The sequence below is a fragment of the Melanerpes formicivorus genome, unplaced genomic scaffold, assembly GCF_026170545.1.
Source record: "Melanerpes formicivorus ecotype bairdi unplaced genomic scaffold, bMelFor1.0.p_v2 SCAF_59, whole genome shotgun sequence".
Classification (NCBI taxonomy): Eukaryota; Metazoa; Chordata; class Aves; order Piciformes; family Picidae; genus Melanerpes; species Melanerpes formicivorus.
In genome coordinates this window covers 3,672,196-3,691,488 of record NW_027142411.1, presented here as the reverse complement: position 1 = coordinate 3,691,488, position 19,293 = coordinate 3,672,196, and the positions used below count along the sequence as shown (strand labels likewise).

General features: G+C 45.8%; 1 protein-coding gene across 4 annotated transcripts; it reads left to right on the top strand.

Moving 5' to 3' along the window:
* Window positions 1-1,543: 1,543 nt before the first annotated feature.
* LSM14A (LSM14A mRNA processing body assembly factor) lies at window positions 1,544-18,278 on the top strand. Of its 4 annotated transcripts, none has more exons than XM_068161673.1 (10): window positions 1,544-1,914; window positions 9,194-9,357; window positions 9,448-9,574; window positions 10,628-10,720; window positions 11,139-11,315; window positions 11,636-11,698; window positions 12,368-12,547; window positions 13,797-13,968; window positions 14,837-15,068; window positions 16,903-18,278. In XM_068161673.1, exons 1-10 carry the CDS (start codon window positions 1,794-1,796, stop codon window positions 16,924-16,926), a joined length of 1,353 nt encoding a protein of 450 aa, XP_068017774.1. In that variant the 5' UTR covers window positions 1,544-1,793; the 3' UTR covers window positions 16,927-18,278. The 4 variants fall into 4 exon arrangements, with proteins under 4 accessions (XP_068017774.1, XP_068017773.1, XP_068017772.1 ...); XM_068161672.1 differs by having other exon boundaries at window positions 10,601-10,720; XM_068161671.1 differs by having other exon boundaries at window positions 10,598-10,720.
* Window positions 18,279-19,293: the final 1,015 nt, after the last annotated feature.

The window sequence follows — 19,293 nt, the reverse complement described above, 5'->3', positions numbered from 1 at the left end:
CATGCACACACAACGAGAAAGTATAATTCAATATTTAATAAACAATGATGAATACTCATTCATATTGGACTCCTTTCAAGTCAAGAAGTGATGACATATGTAAGGATATAAACCTGGTGATGCAACAGGCTTTGGGCTCGTGTTTCTGCATCTGGAATGAGACTATTAAAGTATAGCATCCCTGTGAGCTTTTGTGTTCATTCCTTTATGTTCAAACTGTTCAAATAGTTGCATGCATTTCATCACAGAAATCATTTCTGAGCATACTTGTTGCCCTCATTTTTAGGAGTTACATAGAGAGAGCAATTAAAAAACCCAAAACACACCACCAAACCACAAACTAAGAGGCCATGTGACCATGTCAAATGACCAGATACAAATGCTGATTTTTGATAGTGGCCTTCCATGGCCTTGATACAGCCACGTGTCTCCAGTCAGTCACTGAAGAACTTTGCCCCAAGTCTCTCGGGCAGCCTGGGACACGAGAAGTGTATCACAGTTACTGTCCCTGGGCACTCAAGTCCTCCATGACTTTGGTCAGTGTGGGGTGTCCCTGCCCATGGCAGGGGGGGTGGAACTAGATGATCCTTCTGGTCCCTTCCAACCCTGACTGATCATACTATGAACTTGGGCATCATGTTTCCAGTAGTTATGCCTCTTAGTTAGGAAGACAGATGCTCTTCCAGACAAAAACCTGGCTGGCCGTTGTGTTTGAGAGCAAGCCCTGTAATGAGCAAAATACTTGCCAAATCCCTGCAGCACATCGCTGTCCGGTTGCTGCAACAGAAGCTGCTGAGTACCTTTTCCAGAAGCTTGGTTTTGCTACATGTCGTTTTCTAGGCTGCAAGCACAGAAAGGGAGAGCTGAAGCAGTTTCCAGTCAAAGCCTCATTAACTTAACGAGCACAACTCAAGTACGGTCTCTGCTCTGCTTGCTCACACTAGGGGGGAGACTGGGATTAATTCCACACCTTAGTCAAGATTTCACCCACACTTGTGTTGTTTAGTGTAGCTTGTCGAGACTTTAACACCGCCAAGCAAGCAACCAGAATCCCCCTTCAAATACGAGCTAAGCGGTTACCATCGCCTAGACTCTGCAGCTCGCTGCGTGGCGGGACTCTGAAGTGCTTATTAAGGCTCACAAGAATCACTCGTCCAAGGGTAGGTGGCTTGGGCCTCTCTCACAAGCACGCCAACACCCCAGCTCACCAGGCTGCTCTCACATACCCCGGAGCTCGCGGGCCGCGCTGGGCCGGGGGGGCGAGCTGCGAGCTCCCAGTCCCGGCGCGCTGGGCGGGAGCACGGGGAGGTGGAACCGGAGGAGCTACAGGCCTCGCACACGGCTCCTAGGCCAAGCGAGGAAAGTGGGACGAGACTCAGCCAGGCCCAACCCGCCAGACAAGCTGGAGCGGTGCAAAGGCATCGCCTCGCCCAGAGCTGCGCCGCTAACTCTCCCGGGCGGCTCAAATGGCGGCTCCCGCCCCGACCGCCAGCTCTCGCGAGATCGCCGCCGCTCCCGGCACCCATTTCGCGGCTGGGACTAGGGGGGCGGCTCTGAGGGAAGATGAAGGCGGCGGCCATGTTGGGAGGTTCAGGGCGCTTTTGGTGCGGGGTGTGCTGAGGGAGTCTGCGCAGGGAGAGCCGTCGCTGGGGGATCGGCGCGAGGTCGGGCTCGAAGCGGGAGGCGTAGAGCGCCTACTACGACTCTGAGCCGGGCTCGTTTAGTTGCTTGTGCTCAGCTTCAGGAGCGCTCGGCAGGGGAGTGGGGGTGTCCCTGACCGAGGAGCCAGCACCATGAGTGGGGGGACGCCCTACATCGGGAGCAAGATCAGCCTTATCTCCAAGGCCGAGATCCGCTATGAAGGGATCCTGTACACCATCGACACCGAGAACTCTACCGTGGCGCTAGCCAAAGGTAAGGACCCGGCTGAGTAGAGGACTGGGCCTTGGCGGCCCAGCAGCGCCTCGGGGATGGGGCGGGAGGGGAGCGGGATCCGAGGTGCCTGCAGCGGCGTGGGGACCGTTGGGAGCCCGTCGGGGATCGAGCAAGAACCTGAAACCGCGGCAGCGTAGTCCGTGGCGTTGTGGCGATGAGGAGGCCCCGGGTGCGAGGGGGAGGCCTGCAGCCTCCGAAGGCCCAGCAGCGGCGGTGGGAAGGCTTGGCGGAGCGCTGGGAAGAGCCCGCGTACTTTGGGCCGGAGGCGCGTCCTCTCGACGGAGCGTCTGCAGCGGGGCTGTGGCGACCCGCGGCGCTTCGCGGCGGAGGTGGACACGAGCGAGGGGCTGGGATAGCGGCGGCGCAACAGGGCTGCGGAGGCCCCTGCGCCCGCCGCGCCCCCGGCTGCGGGGCGAGTGGGGGAAGCTCGGAGCGGCCGCGGGGGGACCGTCGTGAAAAGGGGCTAGGAACGTTACCTACTTAGGGCATCCTCAGAGGAGTCCGGAAAAGAATGAAAATATGAAGGCCATAGAGGTGGAAGTGGTCCAGAATTAGCGCGTAAAAGGGAGCAGAAGGAGGAGGCTGTAAAGAGGATTTCTTTACAGCTTAAGAATTCCAGACGGGCAGGGGCCAAGGCCGCGTACGACTGAACTCTTCTGCATCCTGGAGTAGGAGACAGCTTGGCAGGGGAGTCTGTGGCTGCCAGTTTATCAGCAAAGGTGGCTGTGTGGCACTGTAAATCGAAATTGAGTGCAGACAATGACGTGAGAATGTATTTGCCGCAGAATATACGTGCGTGTGTGCATGGGAAAGTTAGGAAGGCAGGTTTACGGAGCAGAAAGAGGGTCTTTGAACGTGGGCATCCGAAGGACTTGGCTGTTTCTTGCTCCTGGCAGTGCACGCTCAGCACATTAGCCGTGGCAGCGACTGTGTAGTGTTCAGGTAAGACATTACGTCAGAATTTTTATCGACTTGTTTATAATGGATTCTGCAGAACTTCATGGTATTTAATTTTCCCCTTTTTGACTCTCTGAAGTTTTGCTAAATGATCTAAACGGGTATATAAAAGCAGAGAGTTTATCCGGCTATTAAGTAAGAAGAAAAAAAAATTGCTCCTTGTTTGGGCCCGAGAGTGTTTAGTTCTGTGATAGGCTTCGTGTTCGAGCACAATGGCAGTGTGACCTCTCACTCGGTCGGTGTGTAGCATCGCAGACCCGTGGGGGTGTGCGCTTTGGAACGCCTTACAGGAGGTAGGTTTGGTCCTAGGCGCGCGGTTTTGGGGACGTTTAGCCTTAATGGGGTGATTTTTGCTTATTTGAAAGTTGCCTTCAGGTTAAATTACCTTGGTGGGGTTGCATTAGCTGTTTCCAAAGGCCGGCTAGTGCTGGTGTAGACAAAGCTGAGCGCTGCGATTAAAAATAAATGTTTAGAAGTTCCGGTTGCGTAATGTGGTGGTTGAGGTTCGCACAAAAGCACTTAGAACACTGGCATCCCTGAGGAGCTTGTGATGGTCTTGCCCTAAACGAGGCAGATTTAGTGCTGGCCCAGCCAATTTTGCATGACTTCTCAGGAGTGGTTAGCTCATGCTCCAGCGTGTGTGCCAAAGCGTACGTACTGGAGAGAGAGCAAACTGCAGTTACAAATCTAATTATTCTCTTCCCGTAGCTCTCATCAGAAATGTAAATCTAAACCAGTAAATTTGCTTTCAGAAAACTTGGCTGAGTTATCTGAAGGATGTGTGTTTTGTAATACAGCCTTATGATTCAGAAGAGAATAAACCAGTATTTCTAGGCCACCTGGAATCAAAAATCTTGAGGTTAATCTGGAGGCTGATAACCATGTTAGACCATAAAACAGTTCAGTGTGCTCGTGAACAAAGTGCTCAGCTCTCGAATGTTCAAGTTGCTGAATAAATGATGGATTAAGTCATGTGAGTGTGATATGACAGTATGTATGTAAGGTGACAAGTGTGGTTAATTATAGCCAGGTCTGTATGTGAAAGTAGAGCTTTCTTTGGAACTGTCTGTAGCTGTAAATATGTTGAGTGACTAACAGTTACCTGTCCTTCCTGTGGTAAGTCCAGAAGTCAAACCACAGCTGTCTACAGTGGATCTTTACCACAAATGTCAAACTTCCTGCTAGAAAAGTGACAACAAAAAGGCCCAAAAGATGACTTTGTGTTTTCTGTTGCTCTGCTGTATAGCTGGCTTCGTATAAGTGTTACCTGGGTTAAGTGCAGGGTAACCTATCCATTATTTTGTTTCCTAACTGAAATCAAACTGAAATGTTTGTGGCAGCAGCTGAAAAGCAGAAATAGAATCTGTTCTTGAATAACTGTGGATTTGCCTAGCAGTAGGACTTCTGTGGGCTAATGTGAAGTCTGAGATTAATCTCATGAAGTTGTACACATGGAGTTTATTGGAAATCTTCTGAGATTTTGACAGAAATAAGGTTTTTGAGATGGCTAGCAGGATGGCTAGCAGGAGTGGTCTTCTGTAGTTCTCTAATCAGCATTTTCTTTACAAAGCTGTGATCCTTTCACTAGTACAAGTTGTGGCCTCTGTCTTTCAACTTAGAGGAAGATAGCAACTCTTTTAAACATTGAGCAGAACATTTCCATCCTAAGATGGAGTCTGATAAGGGGAAGCAGTGCATCTTTTCACAAAGTGCATTGGTATTTAAATGACAGAGAAAGTTCCTCTATATCAGATTGCAAGTATTAAGCAGGCTATCAGAGTATTCAAGGGGGTTGTGTTATTGGTGTATATATTTTCTTTGGATTGCCAGCTTTTCAGAACTATTGCTTGGAACCAATATGCAATACCTCCTAGTTTGTACTTCTATTTCATACATCATTTCTTTAAAATCATTATACCTAATCAGTTTAATAAGAGAGTGTTTGAGAGCTGTGAGGCTTTGCTGTAAAGTGGTTGCTGTCCTTTGGGGGCAGTTACAGAATAATCATGAAGGATCATGTTTGATCTTACACGATGCAGCATTGAAAAGTAGCTGTGATCTTTTGTGCTAGTAATGCATAATGTCTTTCTGTTTCAAGGCACCAATTTAGGGATGGATTTTTAATGTAGATAAGATGTGTTAGAGTGACCATATCAGGTTAGAAAAGGCTTTGTTCCCTGCCAGCAGCAGGGAATCCTAAGTCATGTGAGTATACTAATTATATACTGGTATAATGCATCAGTTTTCATCTATCAACTGTTGGACCATTGAGAATTGCATTTGGAATGTTGTAATTAATAGATACTAATGAAATAGCTTTCAATATTTTAAGAAGTAGTTAATCTACTGGTGTTTTCAAGCTCCTGTGATAGTTTTCCATAGGCTAATGATGCATGAAAAGACAACACTTACCTTTCTTTTGGACTTCTGCACGTTGTTAAGAGGTGAAAACCTCACAAATGTAGGCAGAAGAAAGTTAAATTCTTGTGAAGGCTTGAGCATATCTGGAGTGGGAGCAGGAGAGGGAAGGGTTAAGTTTGTATAAAGTTCTTATGAGGTTAATTTTTAGTGAGTGAAGTGACATGCTCCCTCCGTGTCTGGAGGTTTAGGGCACACGTGCCACACCAGCCCTGTGTGTAGTGCATCACAACAGAAAAACCTGTCAGAGCCTACTGCTGGCTGCTACCCTCCTGTCTGTCTTGCTGTTAGCTCACCACCTCTATGAGGTAGAGGTGAATTAATTGTTTTGAAGCTGTGAGCCCACCACAAGCGCTCTCCTTCATGGTAGTACTTTTCCTGTAACGTGGTGTGCAGGCATCTTTGCAGGGGCAGGGCTGTGATGTTTTGAAAGGGCACAGCAATTCAAATTACCTCTTTTGGTGGTCTGATTTTAGTCATGCTTCTCATGGATGTTCTGGGAGTTAGGACAGGCTGGTTTCTGTGTGTGCCACAAATGAAGTTTGGCTGCTGAGATAGTGTCAGTGCTGCTACAGGGACTGAACTGCGTATCTACAATAATTCATGTTACATGGCAGCAGAATCCTCTTGCCGGTAGAACATACAGCTTGGCTTCTCATTAACAGTGTTTTTCAGTGCCAAGGAACAGGTAATAATTTCTATTCATTGATAGGGAAAGTTGTAATGTTTTCCTTGGATGCTGTAATAGTATAATACAGTAATATACATTAAAATACTGTGCAGTAGTGACAATGAAGTCAGTGTTACTGACTCTCTACCAAAATTTGCTTGCAGCACATTACTAAGAAATTAGTGGAACTACTTGGATATAAAGTCAAATACATCAATCTTGTCAGGCTAGGCAGTGTCAGTTTCTTTCTAGCTAGCTACTTAAATGTGTGCCTTTACACTGACAAAAGTAAGTTTGCATTTAAGGTGATGGTTGCCTTTTTGTTTGCAAGTCCCTAGGCCATTTTAGCTTGTATGAAATGAAATAAATAACTAAAAGGAAAAAACAAGGTAAGATTGAATGGATTTACCATAGTCCTCATAAGCATTATAAGGTTACATGACCTTTAACATGCTTATTTTCCTTTCCTCTCACTCTTCAGTACTTTGCTATGTTGAAGCACTGCACCTTGTTCTGGAGGAAGGATGTAGTCTGAGGAAATATCCCAAGAGACAGAGCTGGATAAAGCTCTAGGACTGCTGCTGCTCCAGTACCATGTCTTTATGATACTCTGGCAACTTAGTATTTTTGACTATGCAGAACTATGGTAAAAGCAATATCTTCCTAAAACCCTATTGTTCTGGCCACCTGTAATACTAGACTTTTTACTTCAGTGAGCTCAGATTATGTTAAATCCTAATCCAAGATAGGAAGGAAGAAACTGTGAAGATAGTTGTTGCTTTGCAAAATACTAAAAATAACGTTCGACTCTTTATCTTCCACTACTGTCAGAAGGACCTGCTTGGAATAGACACTGGAAAAACACTGAGCAGCCCTTACACTACACTCCTTGCTTAGACTGCCACACATGCATTTCTGGCTCCTTGCAATAGAAGGAAATTTGGGATGTGTTTTGTTTGAGTTTTTCTGTGGTTTGGGCTGAGAGAAGATTGTACCCCAGATCAGAGGAGTGTCTTACCCCTCTCCAGCACAGCTAATGTGCATTGGACAAGATTGTCTTTATGTTTTGCAGAAAGTTGCACTAAAACCAGTTTGGTTTGGGGCCAAGGAGAAAGAGGAAAAACAACCTGGACTCTTAGTGGCAACTCTTGTTTTACTGCAAAACCACTGACCACTTTGTCAGTGACTTGATGTAGTTGCAAAGGCAGCTGAACCGCTTAAAGATGAGTTCTAGCTTTTGGTGGTTCATCAGATTTATATGTCTGTGTAAAGGTGAGATGTGATCCTGTAGTTTACTACTTTTTTGTGGTGTTGCTACTGCTTAGTTCCTTCACTTTGGCTAGAAAGTAGAATGCTTCAATAACTTACTGGTCACACTTTTGACTGGGTTTGTGCACCTGTGTAGACAAAATGGCTACTAGAGCAACCATTTCAGCGTGGGACAGGGAGAAGCAGTGCAAAATCAACTGTGGTTTTACTCAGCAAGACAGCAGGTCGAATGCTGGAATGAAGGGCCAAGTTAATTTATTAGTTTTCTAATAAATAGAGTATAGGAATGCCAGAAGGTGAAGGTGGATCCTCAGTCAATACAGTGAAATAGAAAAGCCTGATGACTGAAAAGCACCAGGATGAGTTACAGTAATGCATGGGACCAGTTGATACCGTGGTTAAGTTATTCTCTATTATTGCAAGTTAACTTCTGAAAATTCTTCAGTTTCAGTTTCTCTGCAGGAGACAGATTTATCTTACAATGCAGATGGAAATCCAGTTGACAGTGTGTGTCTTTTGTTTCATAGTACCATCCAGAGCAGGCTTTCAGATCCACAGAAAGTTGATTCAATTCAGCTCAGTAGATGGTTTAAGTATGAACAAAACAATTGTAACCACTTAATGTTATTTTTCAGTGTAGTGTTGAGTTGATCTCTTTACCCCTGAATTATGCTTCTCAAAAAGATCTGTAATCCTTGACTCATAAGACCTGTTTGTGCAGTGCTAGAAGAAGCAGCAGTGATGGAAGATAGTTGGTGCAGCCTGAGAAATGACTCAGTGTCACTTTATACAGCTCTACAGGAAACTGCTTTTCTCGACTAATGATTTTGTGGCTGCAAATAAGTGCCTAATGATGTCTCCAAATTGCTGGTGGATCTGAAAATGCAATTCTGGTAAATTAAAGCAAAATACACATGTTTTCTCAGCATAATCTGCAGTACCCTACAAAGCAGACTAAAATGGCTTAAAATGTTAGGGCAGCAACCGTCAAGGGTTTGTCCCACCTGCTGCAAGTTGACGTTCAGTTAGAATACAATTGTCATTATTTTTCATTGCATTGTTTAGTTTTTGCTCTTGGAGGTGTGTCTCTTCTTCACATTTCTTCATTTATTTCACTTTATTTTCACCTAGGGCTGGAAGTCTTAAGGTGAGAAAAAGACTTTGAGATGGTAGTGAAAGTGATGTTGTCTATATACAGTGGTAGTGATTATGTGTCCTCCAAAGGGGAAAAGCGTTGTAAACTTCATCACTGTGCTATCTGGAAACTGTTGGAATTCAGCAAAGTATCCACAAGTACATTTACTGTCTTCCTATGTTACACACACTGCAGGCCTACCTAGGAACATAATTATGCCCCTGTGAGATTACTGAGTTTGACAGAAGTCATACAAACCTTACAATAGCAAGAAGAATGCATTTTGCTTAGGGAAAATTCCTCATTTTTATTTAAGCCTGCATTCAGACCTTGAATCTATGGGGAAATACTTTACTTTTGGTAATTTTTAGTATTCTGGTTTCTACTAGGATTAAATAGGGTTTTTCCCCCTGATTTGCAAGTCAGAGTATGAAGCTTCTGTAGCCCTTGATTCTCGTGACTGAGTTACCAGCCTTGCATGGTGTTCTGTTGCTGTAGTGTGTAGAAAGTGTTAACTTAGCAAAACAAGCACTTTGCTGCTTCCCCTCGTCCTCAGAGTCCATTGACATACTCAGCATAAGGGATGGCCCCCTAAGGAAGAGAAGAGGTTTCCTTCCACTTAGCTGAAATTTTAAAGATCAGATTGCTTCTTTATGGCCAAACAGTTGCTAATTGCCAGTAATATGCTAACTCTATTGACTTAGGCCTTTGTCTCTTCTATTTAAAGCTGTGGGTCTCTGCAGGAGATCTGAAACCTTTTTGTTGAAGTGTTCTTATTTCCTTTTTCCCCTCCCTTCCCCACTTTGCAGTTCGCTCCTTCGGTACAGAGGACAGACCAACCGATAGGCCTATACCGCCTCGGGATGAAGTCTTTGAGTACATCATATTCCGTGGCAGTGACATTAAAGACCTAACTGTCTGTGAGCCGCCGAAGCCGCAGTGCTCTTTGCCACAGGACCCAGCTATTGTTCAGGTAAGTCAAACCACTTTTGTGCCTGAAGATACAACCTGGTAGCTTTAAGTGCTCTCTGAGTGTTTAAAACTTGAAATGTTTTGTGTTTAGTCTTCACTAGGAGCTTCTACCACATTCCAGTCTGTGGGTTCCTATGGTCCTTTTGGCAGAATGCCTGCGTACAGCCAGTTCAGTCCGAGCCCGCTGGTGGGGCAGCAGTTTGGCTCTGTTGGAGTTGGTATGTTCACTGTGTTGTCTGGTCTCTCCTGTAAGGGTAGCTGCATTTGTGTGCACAGGCTGCCAGCAGAGCTCATCCAAGGTCTTGAGTCTGTGTCACTCCTCCAGTTTATCTCAAAAGCAGAGAATTGTTTTATAGTCTTTGACGCTGAAATCAAAGCAAATGGTCGAGAACTAACCACCCTGTCTCAGGGGAGGAGTGGGGAAGGCTTCCTGTGTTCATGAATTTATTCCATTCAGTGATAAATTCATTACATCCATCATCTATTCTTTGTGTTTCACAAGTGGTAGAGAGAGCTCCTCCACAAAAGCCCTATAGCTGTGCTGTTGCCTTGTGGTATTAAGGTTGCCCAGACAGCGTGTGCTTTAACCAAGGGTTTGGGTTACTCAGCACTCCATGTGCCGGCACAGTTCTCCAGCTACTCGTGAGACTGTAGCTGGGTGTGAAGTACCTGCTTGAGGAATTTGTGTGCTGTATGGGTTAGTTGCTCCTTTATCCTGCAGATGCTCCCTGAGACTCTCCAGCAAACTTTCATTCCTCCCTCAACGTTTGGAGGGTTTTTTCCCTTTTATTTTTTCACATAGAAGCTTGGATTCTGCTAAGTGCAGTGGTGTCAGTGTTGCTCCTGGTACTGAGAATGCTGGGCATGTGAAGGGAAGGCCAGAGAGTTGGTCAGAACTTGAGAGCAGTCGTTAAGATGTGACTGTCATTTTTCTTTAAAAGGTGTTAAGTGGTGATACAAGCAAATCACATTTGTTTATTACTCTGCAAGATGCTGTCATGACTATGCTGTGTTAGTGCTTCACTAAAGTTAGCAGTGCCTTTTCTTTTTAGATCAAAAGAATCAAGCCACTAGTCTTACTAACTTACTACAAATGCTTACACTAACTAAACTCAAGTCTACAGGAAGGACAGGCTTCTGTGTATTCTAGAATAAGCACCTAATGTGGCTCCCCTGATCATTCAGTGCCAATTAAAAAAAATACAGAAAAAGTCAGGTTTTACAGCTCTGTTTCTTTAAAGCAGGAGGTTCTTTAACATCTTTTGGAACAGACTCTTCAGCCAGCACCAGCATGTCCCAAAGCACTGCAGTTGGTTCTGCATTTACAACAGATGGGAGATCACTGAAAACACAGATGTCTCAAGGTAAATCTTCCTGAACAACTCTTTGATCTTTTTTTAACCAGTCATGCCCCTGTGGTGTAGGTGGTTACCAGAAATGCTAACCAGACAGCCAAATTCTGTCATGAAAACACTTGGTATTAAACCCAGAAAGTGCTGAGAAGCTTTGTACTTGCTCTTTAAACGTGCACATCTTGGTGTGCTGCATAGGTAGCCATTAGCATTCATTTGTTGTGATCCTTAAAGCCTTAAAGGTTATTGCTGAATATCCTTTATTCTGTGTTAGTGGATCTGAAGGTGCAGAAATATTTATTTCTTCTTTGGACACAGCTGTCTTGACTGGTGAGGCAGCCAAACCTGTCAGTCTAGACTGGTCAAGACCAGTAATGCAGATTTGTAGATGAGAAATAACTCTTTGTGGTTTGGGTTGTCTTTTTCCCAGGTCGTTCCAGCCCTCAGATTGATCATTTGAGAAGGAGCCCCACCATGGAACAAGCAGTACAGACAGCTTCGGCCCACTTGCCTGCTCCAGCACCAGTTGGGAGGAGAAGTCCTGTCCCAGCCAGACCTCTGGTGTCTGCTAGCCAAAAATCATTAGAGAATCAAGAGCACAGGCGAGGTATCTTTGGATCATTTTCCTGTGGCCTGTCTTCTTCCATGCACACAGGAAATGCTCTTCTAAGGGCTACCTGTAGGAGTTCTCCTACTCTCCATTGCTGGTAGGCTGGTCAGCAGAGACCTGAATTATATATATTGCTTTTTAAAGTCAAGCATATCTTCTAAATCACTTTTTTTTCCCTTTATGAGTTAAACTTGTGGTTTACTTTTATATATAGATTTTTAATTCTTTTTTAAAATCTGAACTATGTAACTATATACAAAGTATGATCAAAAATACCCAATTGGATAAACCAATCATTTCTTTATTCCCAACTTTAGCTGAAGCACACAAGGTTTCAAGATCAGAAAATGAACTCAGAAATGAAAGCAAACGACAAATTGGTAAATCTTGTTTTGAGAAATAGCTCTCAGTGTTTCCAGACTTCATGAAGGTTTTTTAAAGTCTGCTAAAATACAGCACTGTTTATAGTTTGGGAAGTGCTAGGTCTTGGCTTCTGACACCCAGAGATCCTGCAGCTCACATGGAGGCAATGAAGAGTTTAAGTATTTAGAATGCCTTCACATAATTGTTTCTAGTGGGCGACAGATAGCACAGGCACAAAAAGTCAACATAAGAGGGAAAGATCTCTTCTGGTTGCTTTGTGTTAAGCAATTTAAATGCAGAAGTCGGCAGGATTCATGGGTGTGTGAGCACAGCAGCATAGAATAAAGCTTGTTACCTTTCTACGAAAACACCCGACTGAAAAGCCACTAACGTTTTACCTCCTTCCCAAAGCTTCCAATGGCTTGTAGAAAGTCTTCTGCTACCAGCAGTGCTGTTTGTTCTCCTTCCTGGCCCTGCCATCATTACTGTCACTGAATTTACAAATCACAGGCTGCTCCAACAGGATGTTTAACAGCAGAAGTGTAGGAAGAGGATGCATGAAGTCCCAACCTGTCACCCCAAGAACTAAAAAACAAAGCACCCCCCCAAAAAGACAGCCACTCTCTCCATCCCTATAGGAAAGAAGATCCACAAAACAAAGCCAAACAGACTTTCTCTCTTTGCAGTTCCAGGTGCCCCTGCAGCACGGAGAGGCCGTGGAGGTCACAGAGGAGGCAGAGGGAGATTCGGTATCAGGAGGGATGGGCCAATGAAGTTTGAGAAGGACTTCGACTTTGAAAGTGCAAATGCACAGTTCAACAAGGAGGAAATCGATAGGGAATTTCATAACAAGCTTAAACTGAAAGGTAAACAAGTTTTGCTTTAGATCCAAGCAGTCAAAAACCATCTTGCTGTTTTAATCCTACCTTGGAGAACAAGTTTGAAACTGCCTATCCTACTGTGAATCAATGCATAGACTGGGATCATCTAATTAAGTACTTGGGTCACTGTTTGAGTTTTGGAGGAATTTAACTAGCAAATAGACATCATGTTCTAACAAGTTTGTTAGTTGAAAATGCAGATTACTTGAGCAATAGTGTAAGCAAGCTTTTGAGCTCTGGAAAAGATGTGATAAAAGAGAACCTGTATCTTATGTTTTCAGTTCTTAATAGATCAAAAATCGGAGCTTGAGATCAGAACGTTGCTGGAGGATGCACAAGAGTTTCAGTTTCAGCAAGTTGCTAGCAATTCTTTGTTCCCTTTTCCAAGAGTGGTTGGAACCTGTAATCCACACTGCCAGCACTTCTGTCTTGTTTTCCAGCAAGCTTCTGTTTTAATTACCTCATTCTCTTGTGACCAGCCACCTGTTCATTACACTGCTGCTACTATTTTTGGGCAGAATTGTTACAGGTTAAAGGAAGGAGTTCTCCATTTCAGTAAAGGATGGGCTAAGAAGCTGGGAAATAAAGGGCAGGCATAAGTGGTCAGATTTCAGTGTAGAAAAGACCCACCAGTACCAGTCCCAGAGGACTTTTTTCCTTTGGTGCTTGCCTCTTCTGGATCACTTTTAAATGAGCTGGCAGTTTGCTGGTGATACTGTTTCTTTTTCAGAGTAATAAAGAGGAAAGGGAAAGCTAACTGTAAAGAGCTATGGAACTATTTTCTGAGACAGTGGTAACTTTTGTGAGTGTGATGGTAGGATTGAGCTGATTATCTGAAGTTTATGCTCAGCACCATGAGATTTAAGAGCCTGGGAAGGAGACTTAAAGGTCCTAATAGCCTGTCTTGTTGAACCAGTACCGGTCAGAACAGGAAGCTGAGTTTGAGGTGCTGTTCAGAAAGAAATAGATCATAAAGAGAGTTTGCAGCACAGTATCTTGAATGCCAGTCCTGGTCTCAAAGGAGATAACGGCAAAGCCAGAAGACAACAGCACCAGAACATCCCAGTTTGTGTGTCAGATTAGCTGACTTCCATGCTGAGTTTTGGAGGCTTCCTCTATTTCTGAGCGGTCAGCATAGTTTCTGTCGCCTGCCTGCCTGCCTGAGGGTAAGTTGCCAGTGCTGTGCTCTTTGGTATGGTGGGCTGGAAAGCTTCTCTTGACTTTTATTTTCCAGAAGATAAACTTGAGAAGCCAGAGAAGCCTGTGAATGGAGAAGACAAAGGTGACTCAGGTGTGGATACCCAAAACAGTGAAGGGAATGCAGATGAGGAGGATCCACTTGGACCCAACTGCTACTATGACAAAACCAAATCCTTCTTTGATAACATCTCCTGCGATGACAATAGGTATGGCCTGCAAGAGGAAGCTGTTAGTTGACTTAGTGCATGTTTGTGCCATAAGGCAGTGCCAGTGCTACTCATGACAGTCACCACTGAATCCAGAGTGGGGAAAGCTTATTCCATCTGCAGAAACACAAGAAAATGAAGCCCTTTGTGGGCAAGTGCAACACATCAGTAGGAAGACATTTTCAATGTTGGATTAGAACCATGCTACTAGAACTGAGTGTACATCCCCTGGAATCTTTTCCAGATGCACTGAAGAGGGGTTTATTATTCAGGGTTCTGCTCCTAAGGTAATACTTGAGTTAAATGGATGATGACTGTGTTTTGGGAACAGTTCCTGAGTAGATGACATAACCATCTTGGCCAGTAGTGGAGTTCCAGTGGGCAGACAGCAGGTCAGGAAAAGCAAAGCTTATCTTTTGCTGTTGCCTTTTTATTAGACCAGATGATGTGGATTATTGACCTATTTTGAAGTGGTGGGGGAGGAGGAGAGCATTGTACTGACAACTAAAAATAAGTCAGTGTCTGTAACTGCAAGCTCTTGGTTTCACTTTCTTGTTTTAAATTGCAGACAGCTATTTTTTGTATTTATTATTTATTGTATGGTGCTGTGTGCAGAGGATGCAGGCTGTGTCCTTCTCTGTGGGAAACTCTTCGAGCATAATTAATGTATAATGAATGCTACCAGAACATCTCCCTTTTCATTCAAATGAGCTGTGGCAGACGCCGAGATCCTGTGGAAGAGTGGAGATTGGGAACGCAACGAACGTTCCCATTTTTTGTTTCATGGGCTGTCTGGCAGCTGTGGCTGAGGCAGGCAGGCTTCCCTCTGCAGTGTGTTAAAGCAGTCCTTCTTGCTTCTGCCTGGCAGGGAGCGGCGACCCACCTGGGCTGAGGAGAGGAGGCTAAATGCCGAGACCTTCGGAATACCGCTGCGTCCCAACCGCGGCCGTGGAGGCTACAGAGGCAGGGGAGGGATTGGCTTCCGAGGTGGAAGAGGCCGAGGAGGTGGCAGAGGTGGCTTCACTGCCCCCCGAGGAGCGTTTCGTGGTGGATTCAGAGGAGGCCGCGGAGGCAGGGAGTTTGCTGACTTTGAATATAGGGTAAAACACATTTAACCTTGCTGTGACCTGATCCACTGCTCTTGGAGCGAGGGGTAAAAACATCTCCTGCTTTTAGATCTGGTGTTGAACTAGAACTGCTTGAGTAGTATTGTGCAGGTGCTCTGGGCTACTTGATTGGAAGCCTGTTAATGCTAACATTTTAATTACAGAGCATCATTTTACTATCAACAGCAACCTGAACTAAAAGCTGCCTTTCTTAACTGGTCCTAAATACTTGGTTTGTAGCTGGAGTTTGGTGGGTGGAAGGAGAAAAACAAGAGAAAGCTCTGCAGGTAAAATGCAAGTGTTAGAAATGTGAATTGCAAACATCTTTCTAAGCACTATTGTGAAATGTAAAGATTGAGAGGGAGTCATCTAACTTGAGTGCAGCTTCTTGGAATGCTGTCTGAATGAGGTGGTACAAAGCCCCTGGGCTTCTAAGAGCCTTTATAAGCCCTAACATAATTGAGGCTGCTGAAGCACAGCGATGGCCCTTGCCGAAAAGGGAGATGAAATGTTTGAGTTCTGTAAGGTCCCATTAAACTCCTTCTAAACTCTAACTTTCCATAATTATCCCTGCTGGCTGTTGGGAAGGCTGAGGCAGGATTGGTTTTGTACAGCCAGTCGTTCCATAGAAAGGACCAGTGGGACGCAGGACATAAAAGCTTCAGAAGAGAAGACTCCTGCCCATCCCATGGAGAAGGTGCTTTTCAGAGATGAGAAGCACTGCTGCTTTATTTTTACTCAGATCTGAGCGAAGCCTGAAGCTCCTTTAAGCATTATGCACAACCACTGTGTAAGTCTGCTAACTGAAGTTACCTGATGCATTCATCCTGTAAGCAGAGGAGCAGGAGCACCTTCTGCAAGAGCTGTGCTGGCTGGGAAGCAGATTCTCCCCTTGCCCTAGAGTTACAGGATTTGTTGCTTTTGCAACCCTGTGAAGACATCCTGTTGGAGGTGGTAACTCCTCTTCCTACCAGCCCTTGGGAGGAAGGATGCAGTTGGCAGGCACAGCTAGAACAGTGGGAGAGATTCTGAGCCAGCGCTGCCTTGGGTGCCTTTTTTGTTTGTCCCTTGGAAGTGATGTGAATTCTCCTCTCCATCAGAGCTCATTGATCATAGCCCTTTTGTCCATCAGCAGAGCTCAGTTGCCTGCACAACCAAAATCTTGTAATCATTTCAGTGCAAGCCACTTGTCTTGATAGGAAGCATGTAAATTCAAGTGGAACATCACTTTGTGTAGGAGCAGACATAACCTTGGCTCGCTCCTTGGTCTCCGTAACCAGTGTAATTAACCAGAGTGCTGCAAGTAAATGCAGGCCTGTGCTGTGCTGACTGGGGCAGGACAACGTTTTCTGGCAGCCAATTGCATGGGCAGTTAGTTCAGGTAGTCCTGCAGCACAGACATTTGTTCTCTGTTTGAAGGTGTATATGTTTCTAGTAATAATTAAAAAAGGGGGTGGGGAAGCCTTTTCCTCACAGATTTCTGAGTGTCCCTCAGTTGCTCCTTCATTAGTTTGCAACAATTAGTGCTGTGCTGTAGCTGAGCGTGGCTCGAGGGGCTGAAGGTCAGATGCAGTTTCTGAATGAGAACATTCCAGTCTTCCAGAGAAGTAGGAGGTTGTGAAAAGATGGAGGATCTGTGCCATGGGTGGCTGGAAGCGAGGAGCTGGTTGAGTGTGTGGCAGGCTGAGGCTGCTGTGGCCAGGTGCCAGCCTGGGGGCACAGGGGAGGCTCTGCTCTAGCTGCAGGTGGGAGGCAGCTGTGCATCTTCTCCCAGATTCGCTTCTGACATCTGCCTTTGCTGTTAACATTGTCCTGTTGTTTCCTCTAGAAAGACAACAAGGTGGCTGCGTAGTCTAGAAGAGAGCTGAACCTGGGGGAACGCCTCGACCTTCTTGATCCAGAGAATGAGTTTTAATCTCTGCAAAGAATGAAGTTAATTTGCTGTACACTTGTCACCAGCACTGGGATTTAACTATTTAATTTCAAAGGGGTGTAATGCAGCTACTTTGAGCAGTGGCCATCTTCGCGAGCGGTGAGCATTAAATGTGTTGGAGGAGGAGGAATTTCTTATGTATAGTTAATTCTAAAGCAGTACTTCGATGGAGGTTAAGTATTTTTTCATCACTGAAAGGATTTTTTTCTTATTACTAAACTGTATTTGATAATTGCTTCGAGTTGTAAGGACAATTGTATGCAGAAGGCCGTCGATACTGTGAGTGTTTTGATCCACTGAAGGTTGTTTTTTGGGAATCCCATAATAGCCCTTTTGAGATAGTTGTACTTTTATCAACTAGGGTGCTGGAGAGTAGAGAACTCGCTTTGTCAGTCGAATATGTACACACAGTAAATAAATCCTGTTTCTTAGGCAAAGGAACCTTTTTATATAGCTGTAAAATTCCATTCTCCCCCATTGCCAAAGAAACACCACAGACTTTGTATAGCTGTACAAAAAGCAACTAATTTTTTAAAGAATAAACCTTTTTAAGTCGGCGAACATACTGTGTTATTGCAAGAGGTGACGTGCTGAGGGACACCCAGTGTCAGCTGGGGCTTTGGGCTTGGGGTGGTGCTGTTCTCTAGCGGCTGTTCAGGCTTAAGTGTTTGATTCTGATGGCTGGCCTGTAATGAAGGCTGCAAATTTGTTCTTCTGCGACGTGGAACTGGATAGCCTCTTCTCTCGCGAGGTTTTGCTTTTGTAGTCTCTGGCATAGCACAGGATTTGACCAAATTAAGGAGGTATTTTCACATAAGGAGAGAGTTACTTTTCCTATGTCGAAATTTGCAATTAATTTTACTTAGTGATAAATATTAACTTTTTTAACAAGGGCCTGGGCACGCGAGCGTTCGACTCTCCTGGAGCGCCTGGGGCAGGAGGACCTCTCCACTTGTCAGTTCTTGAGATGTTAACTTTGTTGTAATACTGTAGACATAAGCAATTTAAAGAATTCTTAGTGTTTGAAGTTGTTTGCATTTTGAGAGACCATAGGTGGGAGACAGGAGGACTCTGGTTCCCGGGCAGCGAGCTCACAAATGACAGAGTGTGGACTGCTGGCCGATTCTCGACGACTAGTTTCCACTTGCTGATCTGCTGAAGGAGAAAGCTGGTCACTTGTGTCTGTGTATGTGTATGAAGGCCACAGGAATAAAGGGATCCAAAGATTTAAAAACAAAAATAAATTTGATCTAATTTGATTTTTTTATATATATATTTTTTTTTTATTTTTGTTTTGCTTTTTTTCACTTCAAACTGTTCAGTGGTGATAAAGATGTGGAAAACTGCACCGGTGGACAATGGGAGTATTTAAAAGTGGTTGATAGAATCTTAATTTTATAACTTTTGTATAGCACTACAAGGAAGTATTTTGTAATTGGTTTCCTTATTAAGGTCAAGTAGAAGTTAGCAGCTCTTGTTTAGTCCTGTTCTCTGCATGTTGACAAGGACGCCTGTGCGCTCCACCCGTCCTGACTGCGGGCGGCTGCCGAGGTGCGGCCAGAGCGGCGAGCGCGGTGCGCCGGCTCTGCCTCGGTGTGCCGGCTCTGCCTCGGTGTGCCGGCACTGCCTCGGTGTGCCGGCACTGCCTCGGTGTGCCGGCTCTGCCTCGGTGTGCCGGCTCTGCCTCGGTGTGCCGGCTCTGCCTCGGTGTGCCGGCACTGCCTCGGTGTGCCGGCTCTGCCTCGGTGTGCCGGCTCTGCCTCGGTGTGCCGGCTCTGCCTCGGTGTGCCGGCACTGCCTCGGTGTGCCGGCTCTGCCTCGGTGTGCCGGCACTGCCTCGGTGCGCCGGCACTGCCTCGGTGTGCCGGGCGAGGCGGCCCGGGCTTGCTTAAACGCGAGGAGTTGTAAATAGCGGTGGGGGAAGGCTGCGAGGGGAGGAGGAAGTGCGCGGGGCTGCGGGGGGGGTGCGGTGTGTGCGGCAGGAGCGGCGTGGCGAACCTTCCCTCCGCCTCGCTGCCTGGCAGGGAGGGTTTCTCTTTTTTCCCCTCCTTTTATTTTTAAAGCAGAATAAACTGTTCACTAAAGCCAGCTCGCGCCAGCTTCTTTGTTGGGGCCACGGGCACTGCTTGCTGCGCGACCCCGCAGCCGGGGAGCCGGCCCCGCCGGGGCCCCCTCCTCTTCCCCTGAGGGAACAGCCGGCTCCTGCCAGCGGGCGCTGCCGCGGGGGGGGGGGGGGGGGCGGGGCACGGGACCCCCAGAGTGGGAGCGCGGGAGCGCCGCAGCCCC

What these genes read in the sequence shown, in the direction of transcription:
- LSM14A (XM_068161671.1), top strand. Translation starts at nt 1,794, where the DNA reads ATGAGTGGGGGGACGCCCTACATCGGGAGCAAGATCAGCCTTATCTCC. An exon ending in TAACAAGCTTAAACTGAAAG is followed by an intron (nt 12,548 to 13,796) that starts GTAAACAAGTTT and finishes TTTATTTTCCAG; the next exon opens with AAGATAAACTTGAGAAGCCA. An exon ending in ATCTCCTGCGATGACAATAG is followed by an intron (nt 13,969 to 14,836) that starts GTATGGCCTGCA and finishes TCTGCCTGGCAG; the next exon opens with GGAGCGGCGACCCACCTGGG.